This window comes from Dichomitus squalens (assembly GCF_000275845.1).
Source record: "Dichomitus squalens LYAD-421 SS1 unplaced genomic scaffold DICSQscaffold_1, whole genome shotgun sequence".
Lineage (NCBI taxonomy): Eukaryota > Fungi > Basidiomycota > Agaricomycetes > Polyporales > Polyporaceae > Dichomitus > Dichomitus squalens.
Genome location: NW_006766883.1, coordinates 1,248,943 through 1,276,160, shown reverse-complemented (window position 1 = coordinate 1,276,160; position 27,218 = coordinate 1,248,943). Strand labels below are relative to the sequence as shown.

The 27,218-nt window shown below is 57.2% G+C and overlaps 8 protein-coding genes across 8 annotated transcripts; 4 read left to right on the top strand and 4 right to left on the bottom strand.

The window, feature by feature from the left end:
• The first annotated feature begins 33 nt into the window (after positions 1-33).
• On the top strand, positions 34-8,217 carry DICSQDRAFT_158503 (seryl-tRNA synthetase). Its single transcript, XM_007360243.1, has 24 exons — positions 34-517; positions 575-644; positions 696-725; positions 775-1,272; positions 1,334-1,848; positions 1,910-2,057; positions 2,423-2,472; positions 2,522-3,593; positions 3,649-4,036; positions 4,455-4,571; positions 4,627-4,691; positions 4,747-4,788; positions 4,838-4,913; positions 4,972-5,014; positions 5,078-5,493; positions 5,558-5,629; positions 5,682-5,783; positions 5,837-5,917; positions 5,967-6,223; positions 6,286-7,143; positions 7,210-7,409; positions 7,478-7,694; positions 7,768-7,883; positions 7,948-8,217. The coding sequence occupies exons 6-20, from the start codon at positions 1,960-1,962 to the stop codon at positions 6,557-6,559; spliced, it is 3,153 nt and encodes a 1,050-aa protein (XP_007360305.1). The 5' UTR covers positions 34-517; positions 575-644; positions 696-725; positions 775-1,272; positions 1,334-1,848; positions 1,910-1,959; the 3' UTR covers positions 6,560-7,143; positions 7,210-7,409; positions 7,478-7,694; positions 7,768-7,883; positions 7,948-8,217.
• A 111-nt stretch (positions 8,218-8,328) lies between these two features.
• On the bottom strand, positions 8,329-9,762 carry DICSQDRAFT_95605 (uncharacterized protein). The gene is made up of 3 exons (XM_007360242.1): positions 9,246-9,762; positions 9,072-9,144; positions 8,329-9,009 (listed from the first exon to the last, which is right to left on the bottom strand). The coding sequence occupies exons 1-3, from the start codon at positions 9,699-9,701 to the stop codon at positions 8,411-8,413; spliced, it is 1,128 nt and encodes a 375-aa protein (XP_007360304.1). The 5' UTR covers positions 9,702-9,762; the 3' UTR covers positions 8,329-8,410.
• A 139-nt stretch (positions 9,763-9,901) lies between these two features.
• DICSQDRAFT_95601 (PLC-like phosphodiesterase) lies at positions 9,902-12,084 on the bottom strand. The gene is made up of 9 exons (XM_007360241.1): positions 11,586-12,084; positions 11,430-11,502; positions 11,352-11,375; positions 11,203-11,291; positions 11,096-11,138; positions 11,000-11,032; positions 10,705-10,926; positions 10,369-10,628; positions 9,902-10,305 (listed from the first exon to the last, which is right to left on the bottom strand). Exons 1-9 carry the CDS (start codon positions 11,697-11,699, stop codon positions 10,066-10,068), a joined length of 1,098 nt encoding a protein of 365 aa, XP_007360303.1. The 5' UTR covers positions 11,700-12,084; the 3' UTR covers positions 9,902-10,065.
• Positions 12,085-14,364: 2,280 nt separating this feature from the next.
• Positions 14,365-14,679, top strand: DICSQDRAFT_47418 (uncharacterized protein; the record flags this gene model as incomplete). Its single annotated transcript, XM_007359833.1, has 3 exons — positions 14,365-14,491; positions 14,552-14,574; positions 14,638-14,679. The coding sequence occupies 3 exons, from the start codon at positions 14,365-14,367 to the stop codon at positions 14,677-14,679; spliced, it is 192 nt and encodes a 63-aa protein (XP_007359895.1).
• Positions 14,680-16,003: 1,324 nt separating this feature from the next.
• DICSQDRAFT_75901 (eukaryotic translation elongation factor 2) lies at positions 16,004-19,302 on the bottom strand. The gene is made up of 10 exons (XM_007360240.1): positions 19,257-19,302; positions 19,177-19,190; positions 19,050-19,112; positions 18,786-18,986; positions 17,377-18,722; positions 16,875-17,321; positions 16,699-16,813; positions 16,412-16,639; positions 16,284-16,351; positions 16,004-16,226 (listed from the first exon to the last, which is right to left on the bottom strand). Exons 1-10 carry the CDS (start codon positions 19,259-19,261, stop codon positions 16,185-16,187), a joined length of 2,529 nt encoding a protein of 842 aa, XP_007360302.1. The 5' UTR covers positions 19,262-19,302; the 3' UTR covers positions 16,004-16,184.
• A 1,124-nt stretch (positions 19,303-20,426) lies between these two features.
• Positions 20,427-21,219, top strand: DICSQDRAFT_47066 (uncharacterized protein; the record flags this gene model as incomplete). Its single annotated transcript, XM_007359813.1, has 2 exons — positions 20,427-20,913; positions 20,969-21,219. The coding sequence occupies 2 exons, from the start codon at positions 20,427-20,429 to the stop codon at positions 21,217-21,219; spliced, it is 738 nt and encodes a 245-aa protein (XP_007359875.1).
• A 1,717-nt stretch (positions 21,220-22,936) lies between these two features.
• Positions 22,937-24,765, top strand: DICSQDRAFT_123365 (pali-domain-containing protein; the record flags this gene model as incomplete). Its single annotated transcript, XM_007360239.1, has 3 exons — positions 22,937-23,165; positions 23,219-24,178; positions 24,230-24,765. 3 exons carry the CDS (start codon positions 22,937-22,939, stop codon positions 24,763-24,765), a joined length of 1,725 nt encoding a protein of 574 aa, XP_007360301.1.
• A 499-nt stretch (positions 24,766-25,264) lies between these two features.
• On the bottom strand, positions 25,265-26,995 carry DICSQDRAFT_164651 (Arginase/deacetylase; the record flags this gene model as incomplete). Its single annotated transcript, XM_007360238.1, has 8 exons — positions 25,265-25,380; positions 25,474-25,514; positions 25,617-25,716; positions 25,780-25,799; positions 25,852-25,985; positions 26,051-26,279; positions 26,339-26,493; positions 26,555-26,995. 8 exons carry the CDS (start codon positions 26,993-26,995, stop codon positions 25,265-25,267), a joined length of 1,236 nt encoding a protein of 411 aa, XP_007360300.1.
• Between the last annotated feature and the right edge of the window lie 223 nt (positions 26,996-27,218).

Genomic DNA, 27,218 nt, shown 5'->3' with positions numbered 1-27,218 from the left:
GCGGCAAGTCTTGGACATGGCCAGACCATCTACAACGACTTCCGATGTTTCTGCACGATACCATCTGAGGTCCGCTTCCTTCATCGCGGCTGCTCATCCCGACGTTTTCCTCCCTGCCCAAAACGCCCGACTCGCGCTGTGTCAAACTCGCCTTAGGCTCCTGTGACCCGCAGACCACGTAAATCCCGCAAGCTTGAGTCACTGAGTTGGCCTTACCGCGGACCTTCCTTCGCCCAAGTTCTCAGGCTCTGCTAGACCCACACTATTCCACCGTCTGCAGCTTCGCTCACTTATAGATGTCGGAAGCCAACGTCGGCACCCCTCTGGCCAACTCTGTCGGCCTGGTGACGCAGTCACCTCTTGCCTTCGCTCTTGTTCTCGTTGGACTGTACTGGGCTCAGAAAATCATCCGTGGAGCTGACTCTTCCCGTCCTCCGCGCACACCGTACTGGATACCATGGGTTGGAAATGCAGTAGAGATGGGCAAGGATCCAGATGGATTCTTTAGTAACATGACGTGCGTTCCGTTACGCACTCCCAGTAGGCTGCTACATAACCCTTCGCTGCTCATCAGGAAGACACTCGGGCCTATCTTCCGCGTCACAACGTTGGGCCAGGAAAGGGTGTTCGTAACATCGCCATCGGTGTGTATTCTTCGCCCGGCCCAGGACTTCTACGTTCTGACTCTACGCCAGCTCATTAGTCAAGTGTATCGCGATTCACAGGTACGTCCACTATCTTATACTACACCAACGATAGACAAATGTCTCGCAGAACTTCGACTTCCTTGCTGTTCGCGTCGAGATAGGCCGGCAGGCGTTTTCCATCGACGATCGGGTCGGTACGACTCCATACATGTTCGACAATTACATGCCTGCTCTTCACCACATCTTGCTCCCTGCCAACATCAAGTCCATGACTTCGACATACCTCCAGAGCGCTCATGACACGCTTGTCGGCGCCATCTCTAGCTTGGATGGGGCGTCTGGCCCCCTCAAGACCATCATCATACCCCCAGCATACCGCGCCGCCGCCCATGCCGGTTTCGGTCCAGACTTTCCTGCAGAGAAGACCTGGAAGGGTTTCACAACGTTTGACGAGAGCTTCCACATGATCAACGCTGGCCTGCCCAGGTTCCTGTTCCGCAAACAGTTTAAAGCATGGGAGGGCGTGACAGACATCATACAGGCGTATCTTGAAGAGAAAAAGGACGAGGTCCACGAGCTGAGTCCGTTCCTTCAGGCTGCACTGGATGGACGTCAAGCCGGTTGGGCATGTCGTTTCGCAGTCCCTCAACCGAGCAATCGCATATTGACAGTCGCTGGTCTTCTAGACGGAACGTGACATCTCCATCATTCTTGCCACCCAGCTGTGGGCCCTGCAGGCGAACGCCATCTGGGCCGCGTACTGGCTCGTCGCCGAACTGCTCCAGCAACCTGACGGTCTCGCTCCCCTCGTCGCCGAGCTGGACGCTGTCCGCAAGCAGTGGCAGGCAGCACACCCGTCCACGCCTTTCGGCCCCGCGTTCTTCGACGACATGATCGTGTCGAATCCCAAGGACGTCCCGCTCCTGTCTTCGGCTATCCAGGAGACCCTGCGGTATAGCAGCTCAACGTTTTCTATGCGTCACGTTACGGCCCCTGTGCAGCTCGGAGGCTACGAGCTGCGCCCGGGCGACAAGGTCATCTGTGTGACGCGGCAGACCCATCTGGACGAAGATATCTACCCCCGCGCGAATGAGCTTGATATCCGCAGGTATCTGGACCCCCCACGGCCGGTGAAAGACGGGAAGCCCGTGCCGAATCACTTCATGGCGTTTGGCGGTGGAGTGTCCATGTGCGAGGGCAGGTATGCGCACTGTCTCTAGTCTCATGCCGTACAGACATTCTGACACACCGATGCCTTGCAGGCACTTCGCGATGACGGAACTCCGGCTGTTCGTTGCGATCCTTTTGACGTATGCGACGCTGGAGGTCGACGAGGGCTGTACGACTCGTCCGGAACTCAGCCGGGAGCGGATGGGATTGGGTATCATGCACGCCAACGGAGACATGGATGTCATCCTGAGGAAGCGCAAGCTGTAGAGCGTCGGAGCATCGGGCTGCACGCCTCTCATCTGACCACTAGATACCGATACCTTGGTGCTTTGATCTATCATACATATACCCGGCCATTTGAACACGTTCTGCCTAAGTTGTATGGCTTGTGAGCCCCTCATGGACACATCTAGTAGGGGCACTTCGTTTATGCGTGCTCTGGGCACGCCGAGGCGCTCGTTGGACGCGTCGGGCCGGCGTGACGGTCGTGGCAGTCACAGCAAGCCGCGTCCGCAAGCGCCCCCCAGCACGCTTGATTCTGGACGATCCGCTCCTGCTTCTCGCCATTCGCATCCTATGCGACGTTAACGCACCATGCAACTTAGCTATGCGTCGACTCGGTGGATGCACAATGCATGCCTGAGGCGCTCTTGTTGTGAGTAGAGATACCCATAACATCTTGACTCTGGCTGATGCTTCAAGAGGTCTCAGTCTGCGGGCCTACTCCACCGGGCCCGACCGCGCAGCCACGTCGACGAGTCTGCCAAAGCCCAGGTTGGACTACAGAGACATCTCCGAGAACGTCGTCTTCAAGTCGCACAACGCCTTCAATCGAAAAGCGCCCCTGCCCGTCGGCGCGGTCCAGACCGTAGCACGGCTGTATGAGGAGCAGAAGGACCTGTCGCAGACATTGAACGCGAAGAGGCACGCGCGTTCGGTTTTCGGTGAGCGGATACGCACTCTGGCTCAGGACCCGCAGAAGAAGCAGGCCGTGCTGGACGAGGCGAAGGCCCTGAAGGCGGAGATCTCAGAGCTTGAAGACCGCGTCGCCCAGCTTGAGGACGAGCTGCACACCCTCTCCCTCGCAATCCCCAACGACACACACCCCGAAGTTCCTATCGGCCCCGAGTCCGTCGCAGTTACCCTATCCACCCACGGCCCCGAGCCCATCCCCGCCTCCCCCGCACGCGACCACGTCTCGATATGCCGCGCCCTCGACATCCTGGACCTCGAGGCCGGCGCGACCGTCACGGGCTCCTCGTGGTACTACCTCAAGAACGAAGCCGCGCTGCTGGAGCTCGCGCTGACCAACTACGCGCTGAGCATCGCGCTGAAGTACGGGTACACGCCTGTCACGACCCCCGACGTCGTCCGCGCGGACATCGCGCGGCGGTGCGGCTTCCAGCCGCGTGATCCCGTCGACGGTGCGGCGTCGCAGATGTACCATCTCGCGCACACGGCGGACCCTGCCGCTCTGCCGAGCCACGGTCACCCGGAGCTCGTGCTGGCGGGCACGGCGGAGATCCCGCTCGCTGGGATGTTCGCGAACAGGATCCTATCTGCGAGCGAGCTGCCTGCGAAGGTCGTCGGGCTGGGGCATGCGTTCCGGGCGGAGGCTGGCGCCAGAGGGGCGGACACGAGAGGGCTCTATCGCGTGCACCAGTTTACGAAGCTGGAATTGTTCGTGGTCTCGGGCGAGGAGTCGAGCGGGGCAGTGATGGAGGAGATGCGGAAGATGCAGGCGGAGATCTTCGAGGGCCTCGGGTTGTCCTTCAGGTACGTCTTGCTCCGCTTGGCTCGCCTGCACTGTGGTCATTGAATCGCTCGCTAGGGTGCTCGAGATGCCCACGGAGGAGCTTGGTGCGAGCGCGTACCGAAAGTACGACGCCGAAGCCTGGATGCCTGGCCGGGGCGGCTGGGGAGAGATCTCGTCGACCTCGAACTGCACCGACTATCAGGCGCGTCGCTTGCACATCCGCTACCGACGACAAACACCTCCGTCGACAGATGGGTCTTCACATCCTGCGGAGCAGGCACAGGCAGCTGTTACATTCGCGCATACGCTGAATGGGACAGCGGCTGCCGTGCCTCGCTTGATCGTCGCTTTGGTCGAGAACGGCGCTGTGTTTGATGGCTCCGGGACGGTCGTCGGTTTGAAGCTCCCTCGGGCTTTGCAACCGTTCTGGGTCGGCGGCAACCCTCGGGGCTTGGTTCAGTGGGTATGAGGGTTGGCTGGTTGTCATTACGGAGGCCACGGTGTATCGTACAGACTAATTCTAATGGGCAGGGATGGCGACTCGCACGCCGCTCACATAACCACATAGTCTTGTCCGGGGTATGTCGGTGTTGTGCACCGCGGATCGCGGTTGTATCGAGAGAAGCGTGCCTTGGCTTCGACCGGCTGTAGTGTTCGAGAGCTATGCACGATGTATCCAGCAGTTTATAGACGTCTTGGGGGCAGAGCAAGTGGCTAATCAGAACGTGCCTCGGTGACGAAAGAGTGCGGGTTAATGTCGGATGCGGCATCGGGACGGTCGCGTGGTGTGGACGGGGATGGCAGTGATTGCAGGTACTGCCAATAGACATGGGCGCCTGGCATGTTGTGGGCGAGACGTCACTGGGCCACTGGCAGCTCAGGACATCCCGGGCGGTGCCCCGGCCCCAGCCCCTTCCTCCTTCCCTCCCACTTCTATCTGCACCATGACGTCTCTCTACAAGCAGGCCTACTCCGCCTTTGTCAACGAGAAACCACGCGTGAGTCTTGTATCTGTGCGCCAAGCGTTATCATTTCCGACGTCGGCTGCCGCAGTCCTCTATCACGGAGTGGGTGGAGATCCTGACATCCAGCAACTACGACGCAGAAGCATACGATGGGTGAGTGGTTCGTAGTCGCGGCGTGTACCCGCGATCTCACCTGGCTCGCGAACAGAATCCCTGAGATTGTGGAATCTATCAATATCCAGGCTACCGGGTGAGTTCCCTGCATCGATTCGTGAGAGCCCAGCTTAGCCTTTCATCAGGCCCGCGGAGGCCTCGCGGGCCATCCGAAAGAAGATTAAGCATGGCGACCCACACGCGCAATACCGCGCTCTCCATGTGCGCAGCGAAGCCATCCTGCCCCGCGCGCTCCCCCGTCTGACCTTTGTGTGGTTAGATACTGAAGGCGTTGGTCGAGAACGGCGGCCCGAAGATCCAGAGTATGTGCTGCAGTGCTCATGCGAGCGTAGGCTTCTACGCGTATTGACCACCGCTGTATGCAGGCTCCTTCAACGACCATATGCTTATCGACGCGATAAAGCATCTTGCCGCAGACCCCGCCACGGACTCCAAGGTCAAGAAGAAGCTCACGGCCGTCCTCGCCGGGTGGCGCCGCCAGTTCGCGGACGATCCGTCGATGCAGTATGTCGCCAAGTTGTACGACCAGTGCAAGATGGCGCAGGCAGATCGTATCAGCGCGGACAAGCGGGCGATTGAGCAGGTGAACGCGGGCATCGGCGTGGATCCTGATTACATAGAGAGAGAGAGGAAGAGGAAGGAAGCGGAGGCTAGGAAGAAGAAAGAGGAGGAGAAGAGGAAGGCAAAGGAGGAGAAAGAGAAGAGAAGGCGGGAGGAGGAGGAGAGGAGGCGTAAGGCATCACAGCCGAAGACGAAGAGGAAGCCGTTCAACTTCGAGCAGGTGTGTTGACTTGTGCTCTATGCCGTCTCTCGACAGGAGTGCCAATGTCCCGATGATCTTGCAGGAGAAGCCTCAGATCCTCACTGCAATTGCGAATGCCTCCCAAGCTGCTAGTAACCTAGTGAACGCCATGACCGTAAGATGGCCGTTCAATGCGCTCTAATGTCTGCGTCCTGATTTTGCTACAGCTCGTCAACCCTCAACAAGAGAGTTACGAATCCAGTACGCGGGTGCAGGAATGCTTGGTGAATGTCAAGCAAGCCCGGAAGCAGATTGTCCGTTACATTCAGGTAAGTAATCAGGTGATGAATTGTCAAAATGCGATGTTGACCCGTTTCGACAGCTCGTGGAGAACGAAGACATGATCGGCGTCCTCATTGAGACGAACGACCGTATCATTGCCGCAATTGAGAATTACGACCTGGTGGGTAAACCCTCCCCCGAGTGTGGCCTCGGCTCACGGCTTGTCCCAGCTCACCAAACCAGACACCACCGAGGCGCAGGTGAAGGAGATCCAAGAGGGCCTCGCTGCCGCGAAGCTTTCCACGGGCGAGCTCGCCAAGCTGCAGGACAAGCAGCGGGCAGCCATCAACCGGTCAATCGGACGTTCAGGTACTTCGAGCATGGGCCCAGGTTCTGGGGACGAGAGCCCGACCAGTCCCTCGAGCCCCTCATATGTCCACCCTGACCTGCAAGATCTTCAGTTTGGCGCACTGGGTTCCGAGCAAAGGTAAGGTCTGTTTCCATGGCTGTCGACGCCTAACTTACTCAACTTGTGCGCCGCCGCCACAGGGGGCTCCCACCACCGATACGACCCACCTCGGCTCGTCGCTCTTCGTCCGAAAACGACGACACGTACCGCCGTGGTTCTCTCTCTGACTATAGCGACTACCAGTCCTCGGACGAGGACACGCATAACCGTGCAGGACCTTCCTCGAGCGTGCAGCCTCGACGCGGCTATGTCGACGTCTCGGATGACGACTCGTCGCACGACGTGCGCCGCGACCCCAAGCAAAGCTTGTTGCGTGACACCGAGGATCCTTTCGCCGACCCCTTTGCCGATTAGGAGCACGCAGGAAGTCGACTTTGTTTCAGCGTGTTGTACGAGCTGCGGAAGTCGTGAATGAGGAGCCGAGGCGTTATCTCCCATATGTATCATTGGTATCTGTGCTTTCTGCGCTACTATATTCTGGCTCCAGGGCCCTGCGACGTATCCTGATATCCACCTGTCTGTCATAGTGTTGGATGTTGTATGACATATGAAGGCGCGAGTGAATAGAACCAGATTCACGAAGACCTCAGAACGACTTCGCGATGAGGTTCTATATCCGTTAAGCAATTGCACTTTTGAAGAACGGGTCGCATCATGAATGACATGGCATCGAACGAGCACTATCGCTTGCGCTCCACGCGCCATTTGTACACTCGCGGCTTCCAGGTCTTCTCGTCTACCTTCTTAGGCCTAGGTGCATCTTCGTCATCCCCGTCGTCGTCACCGTCGTCATCGACCTTCTCCACTCCACTGAGTTTCCTCGTCGCGCCCTTGCCCATGAGCAGCTTTTGCATCTCGAGCTCGCGCTCAGCGTACCGCAGCTGCTTGTCGCGGAAAAGCCGGGCAGAGAGCTCTTTGAGCAGGCGCGTTCGGTGTTCCTGCACGTCACGCAAGCGGGTATTAGCACCGGTTACACACTCCCACACCGCGGATGCATAACCGACCTTCTTCGCCTCCGTCGTCTCGAGCGCAGACTCGTTGGCATCCGTGTCCATCTCTTCCGTCGCACCCTTCGACTTCCTGCGCTTGCGCTTCGTCTCTTCCAGCTGCTTCCAGCCCATGTCAACCTCCACCGCTTGTTCGACGTCCATGCGGTCTTCCTGTGATTCTGCAGACTTCCTGCTCGCAGAAACCCGCTGTCGTGCTATTGGACAGGCGCATTACTACACCGCTGAAGAAGAGGGCAGGGCACGGAAGCACGACAGGACGCACCTTCTTCCTCGTCTTCGGCAAATAAGATATGTCTCCCCTTCTTGTGATGCGACTTCCGCCGGGCCCTTTTGGATGCAGGCGGGACCACGCCCGCTTCACGGAGAACTTCGAGCTCGTGATCGTCCAGCTCTTCCGCGCCGCCATCGTCGCCCTCTAATGGACTAGCCCGGAGAAGGTTCGCAAGCTGACTGAGCTGGGCCTTCAGCTTGTCTATTTTCTGGAAAGGCCTTAGTTCAGCACCAGCATCGGCATCCGGATGATCAGGAGCAAGAGGGATGGTGTTCACATACCTTCAGCCCGGCAGCCCTCATGGTCCGCAGATAGTTCTCGTCTTGCGTCTTGAGCACCTTCACTATGTCCGTAGGCAGCGCTTCGTTTCCTCTGTCTTGGACGTGCACGCCTCCCTGTTGAATCAAGCGCAGGGTTGAGAAAGCCTGCGGTAGTTCTGTAGGGCGACTAGATGCGCACCTCGGTCCTCTCCCTCGTCATGGAGAAATAGAATTCATCCTTGTTCCTCGTAGCCGCCTTCTCCCGCAGACGGTTGATCCTATCCTGCTTCGAGTGGTAGTCTCGTGCACGGAGCACGTAGTCTTTGTGTTTCTCGAGGATGCCAAGGCGTGTACGGTGAGAGAGCTGAGAACGCTCTTTATGCGAACGTCTGTGGAGTGAATTCTTGAGCGATGACATGGTGATCTGAAAAGCGTTGAGACGGAGGAGAAGCCGTGTTGTAGGAAGGTGAGTGGCAGACCGAAAATGGTTGCATAGGCGTCTATGCAGCATTTCTTGATCGACGGCCCGAATAGCGGGGTCCGCGCGTACTGGCCGAAAGTTGAACTGGGATATGTATGTGTGTCCAAGATATCGAGGCAGTGCCAAGAGATACACGTCTGAAATAGTTGCTAGGTGTTTTAAAAGAAGACAACTGACTACGGCCTATGTCCCCGCTCCATGGTGGTTATGACGACCGTCCATCGAGGGTCCACCCATTCCGACCCCTCCATGCATACCATCCATCGCGGGAACACTTGCACTTAATCCCCCTCCGATAGGGCTCTCCAGATACAGACGGATGAGTACACTCTCCAAAGCAGCCACCGACGGTGCTGGGAATTCAAACGACCGTGCATGGTCCCGGATACTTTGGAAGAGCACACCCATTCGATCCCACCGCTCCTGCGAAATCTCGACTCCAGTCTGCTGCACGTGAGCCATAGAAGGAAGAGGAGCCAGCATGGCGATGCTCGACTGGAACGTCTGCTGTGATTCGGGCATCTGTGGCGGAGGCTGCTGGTGCTGCTGGGCGATCTGCGGCGCGGAAGAGGGGCCCGCGACGGCATTCTGCGCATCGTCCATGAATGAGACAGACTGCGGGCTTGATGACGACTGCTCAGGCTCCTGCGGCCGGTCCTTGCGGGGTCGACCTCGTGGGCGTTCTCCTGTAGCACGCGCATCCATCTCAGCCTGCGCTTTCCGCCCACGTTTCGTAAAGGGGAGATTGGCCAGGCCAGTCTCATGCGAGTGGTCAGAGATGTCTACACTTTCCATGAGGATCGTCGCCCGAGATGGATACAGAAGCGTGATTCAAGCTACTCACAGCATGCGCGGACCTCCTCCGTATCGAAGTACGTCTTGTAGCTGATCGACGCGGGGCACCCGATGCCTTCAAGCTACCTGAACGTCATCAGCCCCCGCCCTGACGACAACACCGACAGCAGCGAACAGCACACCGTGTCACACGCACGCGTGCACACCGGCCGCCCCGACGAACCTTCCTGCTAGGCACCTTCCTGACCCTGTCCGGATACTTCTTCACGTACTTCTTCCTCCCCCCGCGCGAATGGCGCCCGCACACGAGCTTCGTGTGCTCCTTGAACCGCGGCGGGACCGCCTTGGACGCGTGCGTGTCGCCCTTGACGAACTCGACCATCTTCTCCTCCTCCTCGCGCTGCCGCCACGCCTCGAACGCGTCCATGTTCTCGAAGATGAGCGTGTAGCGGTCGTCCGCGTCCCCCGACCCGTACAGCCCCTTCCGCGAGTTGTCCGCAAAGTGCGTGGCCGAAGAGGGCGACTGCACGCGCGTGCCCGAGTCGCTCGACAGCTGCCCGAAGGGAGGCGAAAGTGACGACGACTGTCCCGCAGACAGCGTGGAGTGCGGGGGCGTGTCGATCTCTGAGAATGCGTGGTGTGGGGGCGGGGGCCCCAGCCTGAAGTTCTGGAAGCTCATGCTGGCGAGCGGCGTGAGGTCGTCAGAGGAAGGGAGAGGAGGATGGGGCGGGACAACGAGCGATGTTGGGAGGCAGCAGTAACTTCGTACCGGTGGCTCCGGACGCGCGCTGCATGGTCAACGCGTGGCTGTCCACTCGCTTCTTCCGGCCCCGTGGGGACGTCGCTCAAGGCACACAATGCGGTCCGAGTCTGAATGAGGTCAATGAGCAAAAAAGCAAGTCCCGGTGCTGTCATTACGGCTCCAAGGCCTGCTACTAGTGATGTCCATGGGTGGAATAGTACACAATGATGTAGTTATGTCCGATTGTCTATGAGCGATAGCAAAGCGTGAACTAGATGTTTGTAGATGGAAGCGCAACAAATCAGAACAAACTCAGCGCGCCCAGCATCATACCACCAGCAACGGCGAGAGATGCGGCGATATGAGCGGGGACAATTCGGAGTTCCAGGCCTCCATTCGGGGTACTCGTGACGCTCCCGCTCGAGCTCGAGCTCGACCCAGAAGAGCTTTTAGGTGAGGCGATGGGTGTCGTCGGAGTGTAGGTCACTCCGTTCGCATCGGCAGCGACTTGGAAGACCGACCCGTTCCCGTACTCGTAGAACTGTCGCAAGTCAAGTCAGAAGGCGAGGACTAGGGGGCATCGGCATATTGCAAAGGGTCTTACATCAACTAGCATGAAGTTGGGGTTCCTACTGTACTGGGACGCGCATGTTTGCACCTGCTGTCCCAAGGAGCCCACCCCACTAACGCCGTTCGTCGTGTCAGCATCTTCCGGGTCCGGTGCTGGGAAGCCAGCGACGAGCTTGTCCAAGAAGTGGTTGATCAGATACATCTGTGTGCTGGTATCTCCATTCGTCCGGTTGACATTGCAATCGAAGGTCGTGTCGGTGACATCGAATGCCGTTTCCCAGATGTTGGTGAACTCTACACATAGGTCTCAGTGGAGGGCTCCAGATATCCGGATATTGCTCGCGCTATGCACTTGGCGCTGCCAACTCACCGTCAATAAGGTAAGGGACCGTGTTGAAGTCCGCTTCGGTGGTCAGGAACGCGACCAGACGCTTGCCCGAGTCGATGAGCGACCCGAGAGTCGGCCAGCCGCTTGCAGGCAAAGACGCCGAGGTGGGCGCATACGCTAGAGTATCCAGTCCAGCCGCTTTGAACACGGTGTCATACTCCGAGGGTGCAATGTTGTCGGAATTGACGATCAGCAAAGATACGACTAAGCGTGGGCGGTACGGTCAGCTGGGCTCCGATATCCACCTGGGTGACATTGCACCCTGTTTCATGCTCACCATCGTTGGGATTGGCGTCCATCCATGTCTTCACTGCAATGCATCGTTAGCTCTCGGCGGCCCTCCAATCCTGATAAACTGTCCAGGGATAGATACCTTCTGCGAGGTAGTCCTGCAGCGAGCCGCCGTCTTGGAGAGTCTGTGTGAAAGTGGAAGTTCCGTCAATACCACAGCGACATTCGCCGGCTCCGAGCGTTACGCACGCAACTAGTGTGGCACAGTTCGATCACACCACTTTTGTTGTGTGCCTGCGACTGGAGCATCCGGACACCGTCGTTGAGCTGCTGCGTGACTACCGGACGCAATACCTGGTTCAGGAAGAGCGAATGGCTATGACAGCGTGAGTACGCACTGTTGTAGTCTTGGTTCACGAAGACTGCGGAATCCATATTTAGCTACAGCCAGTAGCGCGAGAGTGCCGCGAACGTACCACTGTTGGTACCGACAGCATAAGAGTCGTGGGCTCCGACAAAGGTGACGTTGCCGAAGCTCCGGTCGCATAGCTATGGTTGTCGGAGGCCCGAGAGTATTCGTGAGCCCCGTTCGTGGCCAGAAGACCGGGGAAGAACTACGTAGAAACACATACCTCAGCATGACCATTGCATACTGTTGCCCTACGAGTGGTAGCAATTCCGTAGGTCCCCGAGAGGGAAGAAAGTAAGGTAAGAACGACCGGCGTTGCAAGCTGAGAGAACTTCATTTCCGTGACAGTGTGGGACCGCGAGCAGGCGTGGTGATGAGCTCAGCGGAGGGTAATTCAGTAAAGAGCGTGAAGGGTGTCCAGATAGTCGTAAGCTGGACAAAGCAGAGACACAGATGGTGGGCTAAGCAGGAGTGCTGGAGGGAAGAGGGCTGGAGAGAGCTCAGTGGATGCCTGGCTTGTGCTCGCTAGAATTGGCGAAGGCGATCTCCGCAGACACGTGCATATGCACTGCTCGCTCAAAATAGCAAGGGCAATTGTACTTTGTGCTGCGTGAAGGGCAGGCTATTGTCAGCCTCTCGTCACCCTGCTCTCCTACAGCCACGCCCCATAACTATCTCGACCCATTATACCGCTGAGCGACGTCGTACGTCTTAGCGGTGGCGGGGCGTAGCGAAGAGTTCGCGCAGTAGGATCTCCCGGCTTCCGGCCTCGAACCCGAAGAAGTTGCTCACAGCGGGCGCGTTGCATTATGAAATGTAAGCAAGACCACGAGGGACCGTCTGGACTCGAAGCAATGTATGCTGCCTTCTAGCTAACTTCTTAGTGCGACTGTGGATGATGGCCATGGTGCTTGGCCGGACCCATGTTCTTTCATAACCCTCTAGTCGGAGTTGGGTGGGAAAGCATGATATCAGCACGATGAGTGGGATGATGATAGCTTCCAAGTCAACGCACCGTTCGAGCATCACCAGAGGTATCTTTATCCGCTAATTGCTCCGACGCGAGGGCAGCTGGTGACTGATTGCTGAAAACACTGCGCTGCGCGCAATTGAGGTGGGGAGAGAGCTTCTATACGCAGCGACCTGTGGCCGGGCACCATTGCCTCCGTTTCGAAGTTCGTATGCCAGCCTATAGAGCACTGTCGGTTGACCAATAGTCGCAGTCAAACTAGCTTTCGATTCACGTGCACTGTGAGAGAAACATGCCAGAAAACCTCACAGAACGCGATTCCCCGCCAACTCGAGCGACTATCTGCTAGTATCTGTGTGGAGGCACTCATCGAACCCACTGCCTCCCCGACCTTCGATTACGTACCTAGACGGTCCATATCCACGGTCCATATTCAATGCAGCGGCGGGGAGGTCTGGCCATCCGATACTATAGGCTCGAAAGCCTGCCGCAGTTTGCCCAGACGGTGGCGTGCCCGATCGTTTTCTATGTCCGAAGTCTATAGTATGTCAACGTGTTTCGAGCGCAACAAATTCTATTCCGAGCCTTGGCTGTATGCTGCGGCCCTTGTCCACGCCAGCGACGTTCTCGGCTATATGCGGCCATGGTTGTGGCATCCTGATACTCCTTGCAACATGCATAACATTACGACTCTTGTGACGTTGGTTTCATCATGATGACAATGTTCCTCACTTGCTGGGGCGTGTGGCTCCAGCCTCAAGGTGGCCGGCGATGGTGTATCTGTTGTGGAGCAACGGGCTCTTCGACGTAGATGATAGACCGGGTCTAGGTTGCCCGCTGGGCTGGCGCCTCAGGAAAGAATGATTATGGAAAGGGGCGTGTGGTTTACGAAACGAATCAGGATACAGCCTCGGGCGACGCGCTGGAGAGCCAAGTGCACGCCAGATCTGGGTGGCCTCATACCCGAGCAGTTGATTGTTGGAGAAGCCAAGGAGATCTGGCGCCGCGGCTGGGCACAAAGCACGACTCCGGAAAGCTTCTCGGGTCTCGAGGGTCTGTATGGCATCTATTCGGAGCGAACCCTCTCGATCTGATTCTGCGCTCGCTGGAACCGAGACTGAGGTCGTTGGGGCTTCCAGCGTGTTCGCGGTTCTCGACCGCCGTGGGGCAAAGCGTACGTGATGCATAAGCCAATGAAATACGGCACATTTTTTCCGTGGTAATCGCGATAAAGGGCAGCCGGCGAGCAAGCGGATTGGCTGGAACGCGGCATGCAAGACATGTATCTGTAGAGGGGTCTAGCCTCCCGGGACCGCTCGCTGCCCATCATCGGACATGCGGACTGGAGGAAGTGAAGCACGGGCATCCCGAAGCGAAGGAGAAAGAGCCTGTGATGTAGCGCTAGAACGAGGCAGACGCGTGCCAATGCGAACGGTGGGCCAAAAGGCAGCGAGGCGGGTCAAAGGCTGACGGTTGCTTGGAATCAGAAAATTTGTGTGGCACAAGGCGGAGGCCAGGGGGCCGCGCACTGGCAGCTCTCGTGCACGAGAAGTTTATCGAAGCGACGGACGAGAGTCGGATGACTTCACTACCAGGTCCGGACGCTGCCACACCATCAATCGCGACTGGCCTTATCGATCGTAACCATCCGCTAGACGTGGAGTTATCACGATAATCCTCTTCTTTTTCGCATTCCGCCACGGCCCCTCGTGCCGGCATTGCCGGCCATCTGAGTAGATTGAGGCGGAGAAGGACGATTGAGCGGTTATTTAAGGTGTTCGGGAGAATGAGAGGGAAAAGTCGAGTTTTCTGATTGGTGGCGACGGGAGAGATTATGTCATGGAGCGGGGAGCGACGACTGAATTGCAGAAATGCACAAAGTCCTGCCGGCGTCTTGGGCCCGGTCGGATATAAACCAATTGCCCTCTGCAACTTTTCAGTCACGACCGCTGCTATATACCAACTTCCCCTCCATCCGTCCCGCTCTCAGCTCTCCAACCACACACCATCCCCTGCCCATCAACCATCAACCATGCCGGGCCTTGTCGCAGACGCCACTCGCATCTGGGAGCTCAACCTCTACTGGCCACTCCACGCGCAATGTGGAGTCTGGGACCCTAAAGGCAAGGGCGTCGACGTATGGGAGTGTATCCGTCCGCGTGAGTATCTCTCTCTTGCTTCCATTGCGCGCAGCGACCTCATACCATGCTGTGTTGCAGACCATTCTACGCCGGGCACCCAGGTACGTTGTGGATCGGAGCGTTTCATTCCTTCCGGTCTCCGATCCTGACTCCCTTGTTCTCAGCCCCCAAACAATCTCTACTGGCGCTATGTCGCGCGTAGATGAGCTTCAGTCGCCCATCCGCGTCTGTGCCTTCGCGTCCGAGATCCTCATCCCTCGGAACACCCTGGAGGCTCGCCAAGAGCCCCACTTCTTTTCTTCCATGGGCCATCCACCGACCGTGCGTTCCCCGCGAACGCACGTCGAAGAAGCACCCCTCTCTCGTAAACTCGGGCGCCGTCCGGTCTTCCATGCGGGCGCTCGCCCCCACACCGTCCTTCTGTCCTCCACACCGTCCTTCTGTCCTACCGACGCCGCTCACTTCGCGGATCGCGCGACGCCCCCTCCCGGTAGCCATGTCGGCCCATGGCAGGAAGTCGGGGTGCAGGACGCGTTTCCTTCTTCCGCGACGGACGCGAAGATACGCAACAACTCTGGGATTCATTCGCTGCTGTGCACGAACCAATGGGATTTCCTCGTCTCTCATGTTCCATCTCGTTTCGCCTTTCCTATGTAATGCTGCTTCTAGGTTTACCATCCGTGTCGTCGGAGTTCGTCATCTTCTCGCTTGGGCACCCTCTAGTTCACTTCTCACTGATCCCGCTCTCTCTTCTGTCTTCACCACATGACAGCGTGTGTATATGTGCGCTGCCGGGAGCCGAGACGTTCATCACCCTCGTCCCCCGCTCGGATAGTTTTCATGCCCGCTTTTCCCCTGTATTTGTGCTGTGCCACCTTAGGTATCACCCGTAGTATATAGAGTACACCCACCGCTTATCGCTAGCTCGCTACTGTAACCGCATAATAGCAGACCATGACGCACCCTCTATGAGGAGGACGCTGGGCTATCGTGTGGGGTCGATCTGTTGACGTCACAGAAACTATCGGGCAGACGGTCATGAGAACGGGGTGCAGAGAACAGAAGGCTCGACCCGTGGATGCGGATGCAGATGAGAACGCCTCGCGTGTGTCTTGCCGCCGGACTGTGATTTGGTCGTCCGCGCACTCGTTCGGGATCAGGCATCACTCAGTGGCCCGCCTGCACGCCTTAGGCCAGGGCTCGGCGATGCGTGCCACGCCCAACACTTTCGTGCGCCGTATCTCCGCTGGCGTCGCGCTAGACGTGCCACGATTGCCCAGGATACCCTGTCCTCCTCATGACAGCTGCTGTCTTCCTGTGCGTCGTCTGACACAGAAGCGAACGAGGTTTGCACCCTCGATGTCTTCCCCGTCCGTACAGGCATCTCCGGGGCTGGTGAGGCGCCGTGTTCGCATCCCCCAGAAATCTTCCAGATCTCCTTCCGCGCCTCGTGATACATCCCCCGCCTTCCCTTCTCGCATTCAATGAGATTCGCGTGAGAGGTGCCGATGGGACTGCGCACAAACATGGATGATTCAAGGTTCATGACATTGCGTGGGACGTAAGCGTGCATCTGCGCGATCGCCGTAGAATGAGAATACAACAGTGGGAGACGAGAGGATGCTAAAAAAAGACAGGGTCGGCTGATAACACAAGTACAGTGGGACACATTGGCACATCGATGGACTTCTGCACTCGTACAACCTCCCTTCTAGAGCTTGTCGTAGTAAGTATCCAGGGGAGGAATGTCGGGCTAACCGCACGGCATCAATAAGCATAAGTTCATCAAACTATTGGATTTGGAACTGACCTTGAGACCCTTGCGCGTACGGATGTTCTTGACGAGCTCCTCGGCCTTGCTGCCCTTGTCGAGCGGCGCTATGGTCGAAGGATTGTCAGCACGGAAGTCTGCATACGCTGATTAACGCGGGGACTCACAGCCGTTCATCACCTCCCAGTGGTCCATGACGCACTGAGGGAACGCTTGACCAGCGGTCTGCGAACGGAGTTCCCCGTTGAAGCCGAACGACTCGTTTACGGGCAGGTACGCCTTGACCGTGAACATGGGCGTGCCGACACGCTGCTCCTCGCTGAAGACCTGACCACGACGCTTGTTGAGCACAGAGTAGATACCACCTATCGCGTTCTCGGGACACTGGATCTCGACTAGATAAGGAACCGAGGTCAGCCGGCAACAGGGGCGCACTCGCAAGGGGCGCACGTACCAAGGTAGATCGGCTCTTGGAGCGTGGGTTCCGCGAGCAAGCACGCAGCGTACGTGACACGCCGACACGTAGGGATGATCTGTCCACCTCCGCGGTGAATGGCATCGGTGTGAAGCTGTCATAGACCGAGTAATTAACCTTGGTCCAGGCCTTTGCGATTCTCCCGCGAAGCTTACCGTCACATCGAGGATGTTCACACGGACACCACGCATGTTCTCCTCGCAAAGGACACCCTCCTTGGTCGCCCACTGGAAGGCAGCAACACACGAATCCTTGATTTCGTTTAGGTATTGTACACCCTTGGTGATATCGACGAGGACGTTGGGGCCAGTCGTATCGGGACCGAAGCACCAGATCTTACGGGCGTCGGTGACGTCCCAGCCGAACTCGTCGGCGAGGATACGAGCGCGGACCTTGTAATCGTCGCGGGCGCTGATCTTTCCGGACTCAATGGCCTGCGTGAGCTCCTCGTCGATGGGTTGTGCCTTCGCGTAAAGACGGTTGTGCTTGTTTTGCGACTTCGAGAGCGCGACGATGGAAGACTCAGCCCTGACGGTCTCACGGTAACCGACGACGGGGTCCGAGATCTTGAGGGGAACACCAGCGTGGTCCTCTTGGAGATCCTGGGACGTACAACGTGAGTCCGGATTTCGATTGGAAAATATGACGGACGCATACCTTCAAGCAGATCTCCAAGTGAAGCTCACCGGCACCGGCGACGATGTGCTCACCGGATTCTGAAATCGACGTTTGCACGCACGGATCCGACTTCGAGAGACGCTTGAGACCCTCTACGAGCTTAGGGAGATCCGCAGCATTCTTGACCTCGACAGCGACCTGCACGACAGGGGACACGGAGAACTTCATGACCTTCATGTTGTGCGCGGTCTCGGAGGTAGTGAGAGTACCGCTCTTGAGCAAGAACTGATCAATGCCGACGAGACCGATGATGTTGCCGGCAGGGCAGTCCTCGATGGGCTCGACGTAACGGCCCATCATGAGCACCGTGCGCTGGATCGACTTGACAAACAAGTCGTCCTTCTTGCCCGGAACGTAGTTGGGGCCCTGGATACGGATCTTGGGACCAGCACGGACGGTACCGGAGAAGACACGACCGAACGCATAGAACCGACCCTTGTCGGACGTCGGCACCATCTTAGAGATGTAGCAGACGAGGGGACCGTTAGGGTCGCAATCGCGGATACCAATGGCGGATTCGTCGTCCATGGGACCCTCGTAGAGCGTCTCGACACGATAGCGCTGAGCGGTCTTGGGGGAGGGAAGGTTGATGACTATCATCTCCAGGAGGGAGTCACCAGCAGGAAGGAACTTCCTCATGACGACCTTGAGGAGCGCCTTGCCCTCGAGCTCGCGCTCGTCCTGAGCGAGCTTGATTTCGAGCTTCTCGCAAATCTTCGTAACGTCGTCCTTCCTGAAGTTCATAACGGCGTCGAAAATGCGGAAGATGGGGTCGAGCACGAAGGTGTTGAAGGCACGCTCGAGGGGCTTGCCGTCCGCATCGGTGCTTTTGGTCGTCCACTTCTTGGTGGCAGGGTTGAAGTAGTTGTCGCCCCAGAGCTTAAGCATCATCTTCTCCTTGTCTACACCAAACTTCTTCGCGTAGCGAGAAGCGAACTGACGGAGAGTGAAGCCCCATCCGTGGAGACCGGAACCGAAGGCGACGGTACCCTTTTCGGGATAAACTTGTACGTCACCAAGAGCAGCATCGTTGTATGTCGAGATGATGACGTTGACGGACTCAATGGTACGCGAGAACGACTGGAAGAGGTCCTCCTTCGACACCTGGAGCTCAAGGAGAGCACGGTCGACCTTGTTAATGACGACGACGGGCTTGATACGCTCGGTAAGGGCCTGACGGAGCACAGTCTCGGTTTGCACACAGACACCCTCGATACAGTCGACGACGACGAGGGCACCATCGGTGACGCGGAGAGCAGCCGTGACCTCTGAGGAGAAGTCAACGTGTCCAGGGGAATCGATCAGGTTAATCAAGAACTCGGTACCTGCAGGAGTAAGCGAAGATTGATCAGATCCACGAGGCAGAAAGTAAAGGAGTTGGTGCGCACCGTCGGTCTGCTGCTTGATCGCAGAGACCTCCTCCTTATCGACCTCGAAGTACATGGAGATACCAGTCGACTTGATCGTGATACCACGTTCCTTTTCGTCTTCTCTTGTATCCGTGAACCGCATATCTCCAGCCTTCGCGCTCGCGATGATACCAGCTTTCGAGACGAGGGAGTCGGTGAGGGTGGACTTTCCGTGGTCGACTGTAGAGTAGCAAGGCAGACCAGATTAGCTTATGTCCTGAGACGATCGGCAGGTGGACGTACCATGAGCAATGACACTCATGTTACGGATATTGGTGGGCTTGTCCATAAGGGCCCGGATCTGGTCTGCATTTTCCTGGCGTCAGCACAACACAAGCCAGGAGATACCTCTGTAACGTCGTGTACGGACCGACGGTGAAGTTACTAGGATAGAGAAAATCTCGATGAGCACTTAGGAACGATATCTAAGCGAGAAGAGTCGGTACTCACACCATGGTGACTAGTTTTGGGAGAAAGAAAGAAGAGGTTGGGGGAGCGACACCCTGAGGGTTGTCGCGTCAAGTAGAGAGGAGAGTTGAGTCGAGCAAGCACGCCGGGGCCGCAAAACTCTTTGGGATGCGCAAACTTTCAGAGAACTGTGGATCCTATGCTTATCGATCGCTTTAGGGCAGGCATTTCTCCCGCGATCACGTGCGCTACTCCCTTTGCTGCTCCTGCCTGGCCTGGTCTCGAGCCCCACCAGAGATCCGTGGCACGCTATCTGGTTTGTAACTCACTTGCACCAATCACCGTGGGCATATCACAATGGTTTGACCCTTCGATATGCCAAAACCATGTGAATCATTGTCCAAATGATCTCCGCCTGAAGTAACTCGAGACCTGGTAGAAATATGCGGACTAGTGACTGCTTGTTTGAAGCTCAGTAAATCACGGATCAACTGTTCAGAATGTTTTGTTACAGATCTGATGTATATTCATGCGGAAATCTTTCAGAATGCGGAGGGTATAGTGAATGGTTGATTAGCAAATGAACTCCGATACAATCTTTTACATGGTTCAAAGGCTTCAATACAATGGGAGCTCAATGCTATCGGATTTTGGCTTACAAGATAAATACCATTCTATGACAGATCTTTCAACCATGCGAGATATTTAATCGGAGATCCCCTGCGAATCAACCATTCAGCATACCCTCCGCATTCTTAACGATTTCTGCATGGATATACACTAGGTCTCTAACAAAACATTCTGAACAGGTCATCCGTGAATGACCGATCCTTGAGCAACCGGAAATCAGTCTGTACGGTTCTCCCATATCTCAGGTGATTGCAAGCGAATCTCATTTGAACAATCATTTCCATAATTCAGCATACTGTAATAGGGTCGAACCATCATGATATGCCCACGGTGAATGTTCTTGCCTTAGAACTTACATCGGGGTCACAGATTGCTGCAACTGTCCGCGTCATAGGATACAGGCACCAAGGCAATGCGTTGTTGCGCGTCTGGAACTCCCGGGAGCGGTGATCACGCATAGATCCCAGTCATCGTGACTTGGCTTCTGGTACTTAGGTCGGTCGCGCAGCGCGCGGCAGCCAGCTATATGAACGAACTTTGATATTGGTTCCGAGCAAGCCTCGAGTCTGCTGCTCTACCACCATGTCCAAACCAACGCAGTTCCACCCTCTAGAGTTCAACCCCAAGACCGGAGAGCCGTTCCTGCGCCTCCCAGCGCCGCATGAGAACATCATCATCACGCCCCCCCGCATGTCCGACGCGCCAGCCGTCGTGTCCAACATGGCTGATCCTGCGATCTACACGTTCCTCGAAGGCCCGCCGTTCCCCTATCTCCCCGAGCACGCCGACCAGTGGCTGACCAAGATCAAGAACGGAACGGACGCCGCGTTCGAGGTCCTGAAGCGCGCGAACGAGGAGAAGCCAGACGAGCCGCCGATCCTCCTAGAGGAGCCCCCCGTGCGCACCATACGGGAGATCCGCCAGGATGGCAGCGAGCTGTTCCTGGGCGACATCTTGTTTGTCCGCGAGCGGTATCCGGATATCGACGACAAGGAGGTGAAGAAGACGCTTGCGCAGCCCAACGCGGACAGGACGCTTGGCGACCCCGAGATCGTGTGGTGCATTGGTGGTACGTTGCAGAGCCGTGATTCTGTTCGTTTGCTGTGATTGAAGAGGGAGGCCAGACTACCTCGCTTCCTCTCACCATGGGAAGGGCATCATGACTGCGGCCATCAGGACGTTCATTCGCGACTGGGCTGTCCCTCGAATGGGTGCGCGACGGATACGCGTCGAAACGTTCGCGGACAATATAGGGAGTAGAAGGGTGTTTGAGAAACTAGGATTCACGTATGAGAAGACGGTTCCGGTACAGAAGATATTGAACTCGGGGCGTACCGTCGACGGCATGGATATTCTATGGTGGAAAGCCGAGTAGTGGCCTGATGATGCGTTGGTATCGGGATCCGGCCGCCAGCTTGTAAGTTCGGTGACCACGTAGCCCTTTGCGCTGACTAACTCGGCGGATGGGGATAGTTCGGTCTCTATGATGCATCATGCACAGTAGGCACGGCAGGATTGTTTTCACACTGCTACGGGGGAGTGCCTGTAAAAGGATAGCACGTTACTCAGTTCTCTGCCATGTCTCCACTAGGGCCACCCACCTGCCTAGCTCGCAATGCGAGATCACACTCACACTCTGTCGTGATGCATGACAACGAGCACTTCCATAGACACTGACAACGCGAAATGATGCGAGCGAATACTCGCGCCGACATGGACCTACGGGTGCCAACGGATAATAATGGTCTTGAAGGAGATTCGGTCGAGACTGGACCCTGCCGACGCACGACCCACCTATCCCGCATGTCCTTTTCTCAGTTCCATCCACTAGAGCGCCATCCACGTACTGGCGAGCCGCACATTCGCCTCACCGCTCCATTTGACCGCATCATCATCACACCACCGCGACAAGACGATGTTCCGCATATAGTCGCTATTCTGAACGACTACGCCGTCAAGAAGTGGCTGGATGGTCCGCCATTTCCTTACCTCGACATGCATGCCCAGGAATGGGTCGCGATTGCGAAGGAGCAGTCGGACGCAGTCATGCACGAGCTGCGTGTCGCCAACGAGGGGTATCCTACAGGGCCTTCCGTTGCAGTGAGCGGATGTCCGGTTGGGTGTCTGCGGGGAGTAGAAGAGGACGGCTCCGAAGTCTTCCTCGGTGCCATCGAGTTTTCGCGGTGCAATTTCCCGGACTTGCTGAACCAGCAAGAACAAGAGCGGCTAGTAGCCAGGAACGATTGCAGGGAGCGTGGGGATCCGGACATAGTGTGGTGTATAGGATGTGAGTGAATTTAGGGAACGCACCTACTTGAGGGTCTAGTAACGGCTCAACGCGACCCATTTCTATCGCCTACAGATTACGTCGCCGCACCGCTGCATGGCAGAGGCTTGATGAGTTGCGCTGTACGAACCCTGTTGGAAGCGTGGGTTGTACCGCGAATGGGAGCAAGACAAATACGAGTCGAAACCGTCATTGGGAACCACGGGAGCATACGGGTTCTGGAGAAGCTGGGCTTTCGGATAGTAGACACGGTGAGGAGACGGAAGGTGACGAGTGCAGGAGAGCTGATTGATGGATTCCATGTGTTATACTGGCACTTGAGCGAAGGGAGGCAACCATAGCAACTGGGCGGAGTGGTAGACAGGCACATTGACGTACTGAGCACCAGCCAGTGCCACCTGGTCCACATTCTCAACTGATGACGGTTACACTCCGACCAACTGGGTTTTCGGACGGTGCTGGATAGAACACGGCGGAGCTGACGAGACAATATTGGCAAGTAGCCTGTGCAAGAAGAGATCGAGTGCAATGTCGGGGACTGGCAGGCGGTGCGGCGAAAAGCCACATCGGGCATGGGCTGTGCGCTTCGCGCCCGGACTGGCCGAGGAGAATGGGCGTCTGTCCCGAGTATTGTCCTGGCGTAGCATCGCCGCCTGTGGGACTTGTTCGGCACAGCCCGTCAGTACTCCAGTGGCCATATTGGCCATACCTAGCGCAGTGCGCTCATCATCCAGCTATCTCATTTCCTTCCTTTCGCCCATCCTCCTTGTTCTTTTCGTCCTCCCCGTCATCTGTATCTACCGCCATGGGCATCATTCGCCCAGCTACTCCGGGCTTCCTTGTCACCCTCATAGCAACCGCCCTGCTCGCCGTAGTCTCCTTCAATGTACCCATCCTCAAGTCTATCTTCTTCCTCAAGGCGACCATCACCGAGTCAGGACAGACGGGCACTATTACGCTAGGAACGCTAGGCTACTGTCTGGACCTCAATGGCAATCAGACATGCTCCAAGCCGTCAGTAGGATACCAAATTGGTGAGCTGGATATGCTACTCCCCTTTCTGGACGCTACAGCTCGCATTGCCTAGACATAAATGCTCTCCTCGACAACACTACTAAGATCAAAATTCCGGAGGTGCTGGTCAAATGGGTCACCTACGCCCTCGTCCTCCACATTGTCGCCCTAGTCCTCGCCGGTATCTCCGCCGTCTTCGGTCTTCTCGCCCATGTGCGGGAGATGTCCATGACCTACTGCAGTACCTGTGTATCGGGTTTCTCGGCTGCTGTGGCCATGGTCGCCTTCATCTTCGACATCGTCCTCTTCTTCCTCACCAGGACCCGTGTCAACGACAGCGGAGGACACGCCGAGATCGGTATGGCCCTCTGGCTCACTCTCGCGGCTTGGATCCTTCTCTTCTTTGCCGGCTGCTTCTACGGGCTCGGCAGATGTTGTATCAGGAGACGTCCTCGCGGTCCGGACAGGGAGGCTGTCAGGCCCACCATGGACAACGGCTATGCGGAGCAGATGCGTCTGGAGGCTGTCAAGGCGGAGGCAGATAGGAAAGCCCGTCAAGCTGCGGGCAAGAACGAGATCGGCCTCCCGGCTTTCCAGGAGTACGAGCGCCAACCGCTGACCTCCAAGGTGGACGAGAACGAGCATTACATTGAGGACGGCGACTCCGTAGTACCCTATCATGCACAGGCCCGGTCGGGCGGTGCGGGTGTCGGCGCAGGAACAGCAGCGTATGCCCGTCAAGGTAACCAGCAACCTGCGTACACTGGCGGATACGCTCAGGCGACACCTGGCACTCGCGCTGTGGACGCCTACTACAACAGTGCTCCCACCGCGCCGGCCCGCCAAGGTAGCACTCACACCCAAGCGCCCTCTGCGGTATACAGCGACCCCTACGCACCCTCAATTGCACCATCTGCGACCGCTGGTGCCACTGCGGGTGGCTACTTGGCAGCGAACGCCTACGGCCAATACGGTCACCAACAGCAGCCTAGCGGCGTCTCTGGGTATGGACACATGCCTCAGCAAACTTCTTGTGAGTAGTTTGATCACCTGCCCTCTTCTCCGATGCTGAGTATCCTCTCAGTCCACTCGGCGGTCTCACACCAGCGAGACAACACTGGCTACAATGCAGAAGATGACTACAGCAATGTTGTCGACCCCTTCGCCGCGCAGCCTTCGCAGACCAGGTTCCAACCTGACACCTACAACACGTCGAGCTACATGTACGGCCAGACCTCGACGCCACCTCCAGCTAATGCAGCGGCCGTTGCAGGCACTAACCCCTACCGCACGACGCCTGAGCGCAACTACACCCTCGGCGGTGGCGGGTACGGCGCGAACGTCGTGCCCGCGCTCGACTACGGTCGTGGGTCTCCTGCACCTACGGCTACGACGTCGGTCTACAGCTCCGGATCTGCGCCTCACACCATTAACACTAGCATATCGCCCCCACCGATGCCTCAGCCCGCAAGCCCACGTGGGCCTCGCGACCCGACGCCGTCCATGCATCAGGCAGTGACGCAGTCGCCCATACACGAAGAGCCGCAATACCCTGACGCCCCGCCGATGTACGACGCCGCGACCTCGCAGCCGCCAGGGCAGTGGGGCGCGAAGCATTGATCCCTCTTCTCCTCTCGGCCCGCCCTTCGCTATCGAGTTGACGCGTTGACGTTTTCGATTGTTTATGTCTTCTCATGTGCTCTGCACGGACTCTCTTATTCGGTATTCGTACGATGCGGACATGACACGAACCCACTCTCCTGTCCTCTACCACCCAATCCGACTAGTATATGCGTAATTATTCGCCCGACCTCGGGCACTCGTCGTGAGTTCTGCATGGGTTCACAGTCGCACTGTTGCAGTCTGGCATTGGATGTACACTAGTCACTAGGATGCGCACGATGGCACCCGCACGAAATACACAGACGCATGCATATATACCCACGTTCATACAAACCGGTGCGGCCATCTGGCTCCTTCGATCGACATTGCCGGTCATGCGCAGGTAACTCCGCACTGCGGCCGTTCATCCTCTATCCGTATCGCACCGCCCCCGAACCCCACATTGCACATGACGTCGTTCGCCATCGATCGCGGCCTCCTGATGCCCTTCGTCCATTCAGAACTCGTCCTTGGCAGGCGCAAATAGGCTGTGCGGCGCAGGCGGCTTGGAGGACAGCAGCATGGACAAGAAGTCATGCACGATGTCCGCGGCAGCGATGCCCGTAATCTCAGCTGCGGAGCATGACACGAGGACGCGGGTGACAAAGTATCAGCGAACAAGCTGGCCTCGAGGAGACGCGGCTAGCGGGATGTGTGGGGACGCACCGTTGTCGTACGCTGGAGCCACTTCTACGATGTCTGCGCCTCTGGATGCAAGCCGCACGTCAGCAGTGGCATACACAGGACAGGTGAGGCGAGGGGCTGCGGCCAGGCTGTGAACGGCTGAGACTGCGGGGGTGGGGACTTACACGAAATTGAGACCGGCAAGGCCGCGGATGATTCGCTTCACCTCGCGAGTCGTCCAGCCTCCTGCTTCCGGTGTCCCGGTCGCAGGTGCTAGACCGGGGTCTGGAAAGTTATACGTGCTCCTTGAGGAGGCTCGTTCAGCCGATAGACAGTATGTCTGCTAACCTATGACATCGATATCAAGGCTAGAGCGTGAATCAGCATGATGAACCGTGGAGGCGCAGTATGACTCCAAACCTGAGGTAGACAGGAGAGTCCCCGACGCGCTCACGAACGCGCTTGATGATTTCAGCAACGCCGTAATCGTCTATGTCATCGGTCGAGATCAGCTGGAAGCCGACGGATGCGTCATTCTCCAAGTCCGCCACGCCCTGTTCCAAGCTGATACGTCAACTCAATGGTTCCATTGGCTAGGCCGAGGACTGAAAGAGCGTACGGAGAGCTTGCACCGGATACCAGCATGGATGCTAGTGTTGGTCATTAACCCTTCCTCCCTTGCAAGGTAGAAGAAGGTCCCATGCGTGACCCGAGACTGTTCTGACGTGGGACCTGGGTATGACGGCCATGTGTCCAGGTGGGCGTCGAAGTGGATGACCGACACCGGGCCGTATACTTTGTTGAGGGACCGCAAGATAGGAAGTACGATAGTGTGGTCACCGCCCAAACTGCGCGAGGAATAGTCAGTCGTATGAATTTAATCACGCAGCGGCTGCTTGGCTATCACCTCACGATGCGAGGATGCTGCTTGCCATCCTTGGCGAAATGTTGAGTGATTGACATGACAGAGCCTTCACTGGCCGGTGTTCGCCCCAGAAGGGTGGAGTATGCAACCTCCATCTGGTCTATGGCCAGGGCGTTGTCGAACGGATTCACGGGAACCTTCCAGCGAGCTGCGATCAGTCGTTTCATCCACAGGTCTATGTTTGGCCTTCGGACTCACGTCCCCACAGTCGATGATCCTTGAGCCAAGTTCATAAGGGTTGCTCTTCCAGGAGAGAGTATAGCCACGGCTCTCGCGTTGTCGCCTGCTCCCTGAGCGGATGGCGTACGGTCCAAAACGGGCACCCGGCCGGTAGGTCACCGCGGTATCAAACGGCATACCGAGAAGCGCGATGTCAAACTGCGCATTTTCATCCTCTAGGCAGCGCGAGTATGGAAGATGGGAGAACGACAATGGGCCGGAGAAGACTTGGTCAATCTGCTTGCCGTACTTCTCCAGCCATGTCTGCGAGCCTGACGAGCTCGGCTGAGCGAATTCCTCAAGAGGCAGTTGGACTTGCTCGTGGTGATGGCCGTCGCGATGCGAGTGCGTGAGTGGTAGGTTGGCGAGAACGATCGCCGTTCCTAAGAGCGTTGCGAGAGCTGTCTTGGGCATCTGCATTATCGGACGTTAGTGGTAGTGCTGTTACTATACCTGCGGTGACCCTGCAGATCTTGCAATGCGATCACGAGCTTGAGCGAATGCGTCTCAAGTCAAGAACTTTACTTGAAAATTGTACCATTCTCGTCCCCACGAGTGCTTCGACGATAGGAAAGACTTACGTTCCGGGAGCCACGATCAGAGGCTCTAGGCGTCCGAGCTCTCACGTGGCCGGCTACGCGAA

What these genes read in the sequence shown, in the direction of transcription:
- DICSQDRAFT_158503 (XM_007360243.1), top strand. Translation starts at nt 1,960, where the DNA reads ATGCGACGCTGGAGGTCGACGAGGGCTGTACGACTCGTCCGGAACTCA. An exon ending in CGGCGGCCCGAAGATCCAGA is followed by an intron (nt 5,015 to 5,077) that starts GTATGTGCTGCA and finishes CGCTGTATGCAG; the next exon opens with GCTCCTTCAACGACCATATG. An exon ending in CAATTGAGAATTACGACCTG is followed by an intron (nt 5,918 to 5,966) that starts GTGGGTAAACCC and finishes GGCTTGTCCCAG; the next exon opens with CTCACCAAACCAGACACCAC.
- DICSQDRAFT_75901 (XM_007360240.1), bottom strand. An exon ending in GATCAAGCAGCAGACCGACG is followed by an intron (nt 18,723 to 18,785) that starts GTGCGCACCAAC and finishes TTACTCCTGCAG; the next exon opens with GTACCGAGTTCTTGATTAAC. An exon ending in TGAACATCCTCGATGTGACG is followed by an intron (nt 16,814 to 16,874) that starts GTAAGCTTCGCG and finishes GGTCTATGACAG; the next exon opens with CTTCACACCGATGCCATTCA.
- DICSQDRAFT_95601 (XM_007360241.1), bottom strand. Translation starts at nt 11,699, where the DNA reads ATGAAGTTCTCTCAGCTTGCAACGCCGGTCGTTCTTACCTTACTTTCT. An exon ending in TATGCAATGGTCATGCTGAG is followed by an intron (nt 11,503 to 11,585) that starts GTATGTGTTTCT and finishes CGACAACCATAG; the next exon opens with CTATGCGACCGGAGCTTCGG. An exon ending in CCAACTTCATGCTAGTTGAT is followed by an intron (nt 10,306 to 10,368) that starts GTAAGACCCTTT and finishes GACTTGCGACAG; the next exon opens with TTCTACGAGTACGGGAACGG.
- DICSQDRAFT_95605 (XM_007360242.1), bottom strand. Translation starts at nt 9,701, where the DNA reads ATGAGCTTCCAGAACTTCAGGCTGGGGCCCCCGCCCCCACACCACGCA. An exon ending in GGAAGGTGCCTAGCAGGAAG is followed by an intron (nt 9,145 to 9,245) that starts GTTCGTCGGGGC and finishes ACGTTCAGGTAG; the next exon opens with CTTGAAGGCATCGGGTGCCC. An exon ending in GGAGGAGGTCCGCGCATGCT is followed by an intron (nt 9,010 to 9,071) that starts GTGAGTAGCTTG and finishes TGGAAAGTGTAG; the next exon opens with ACATCTCTGACCACTCGCAT.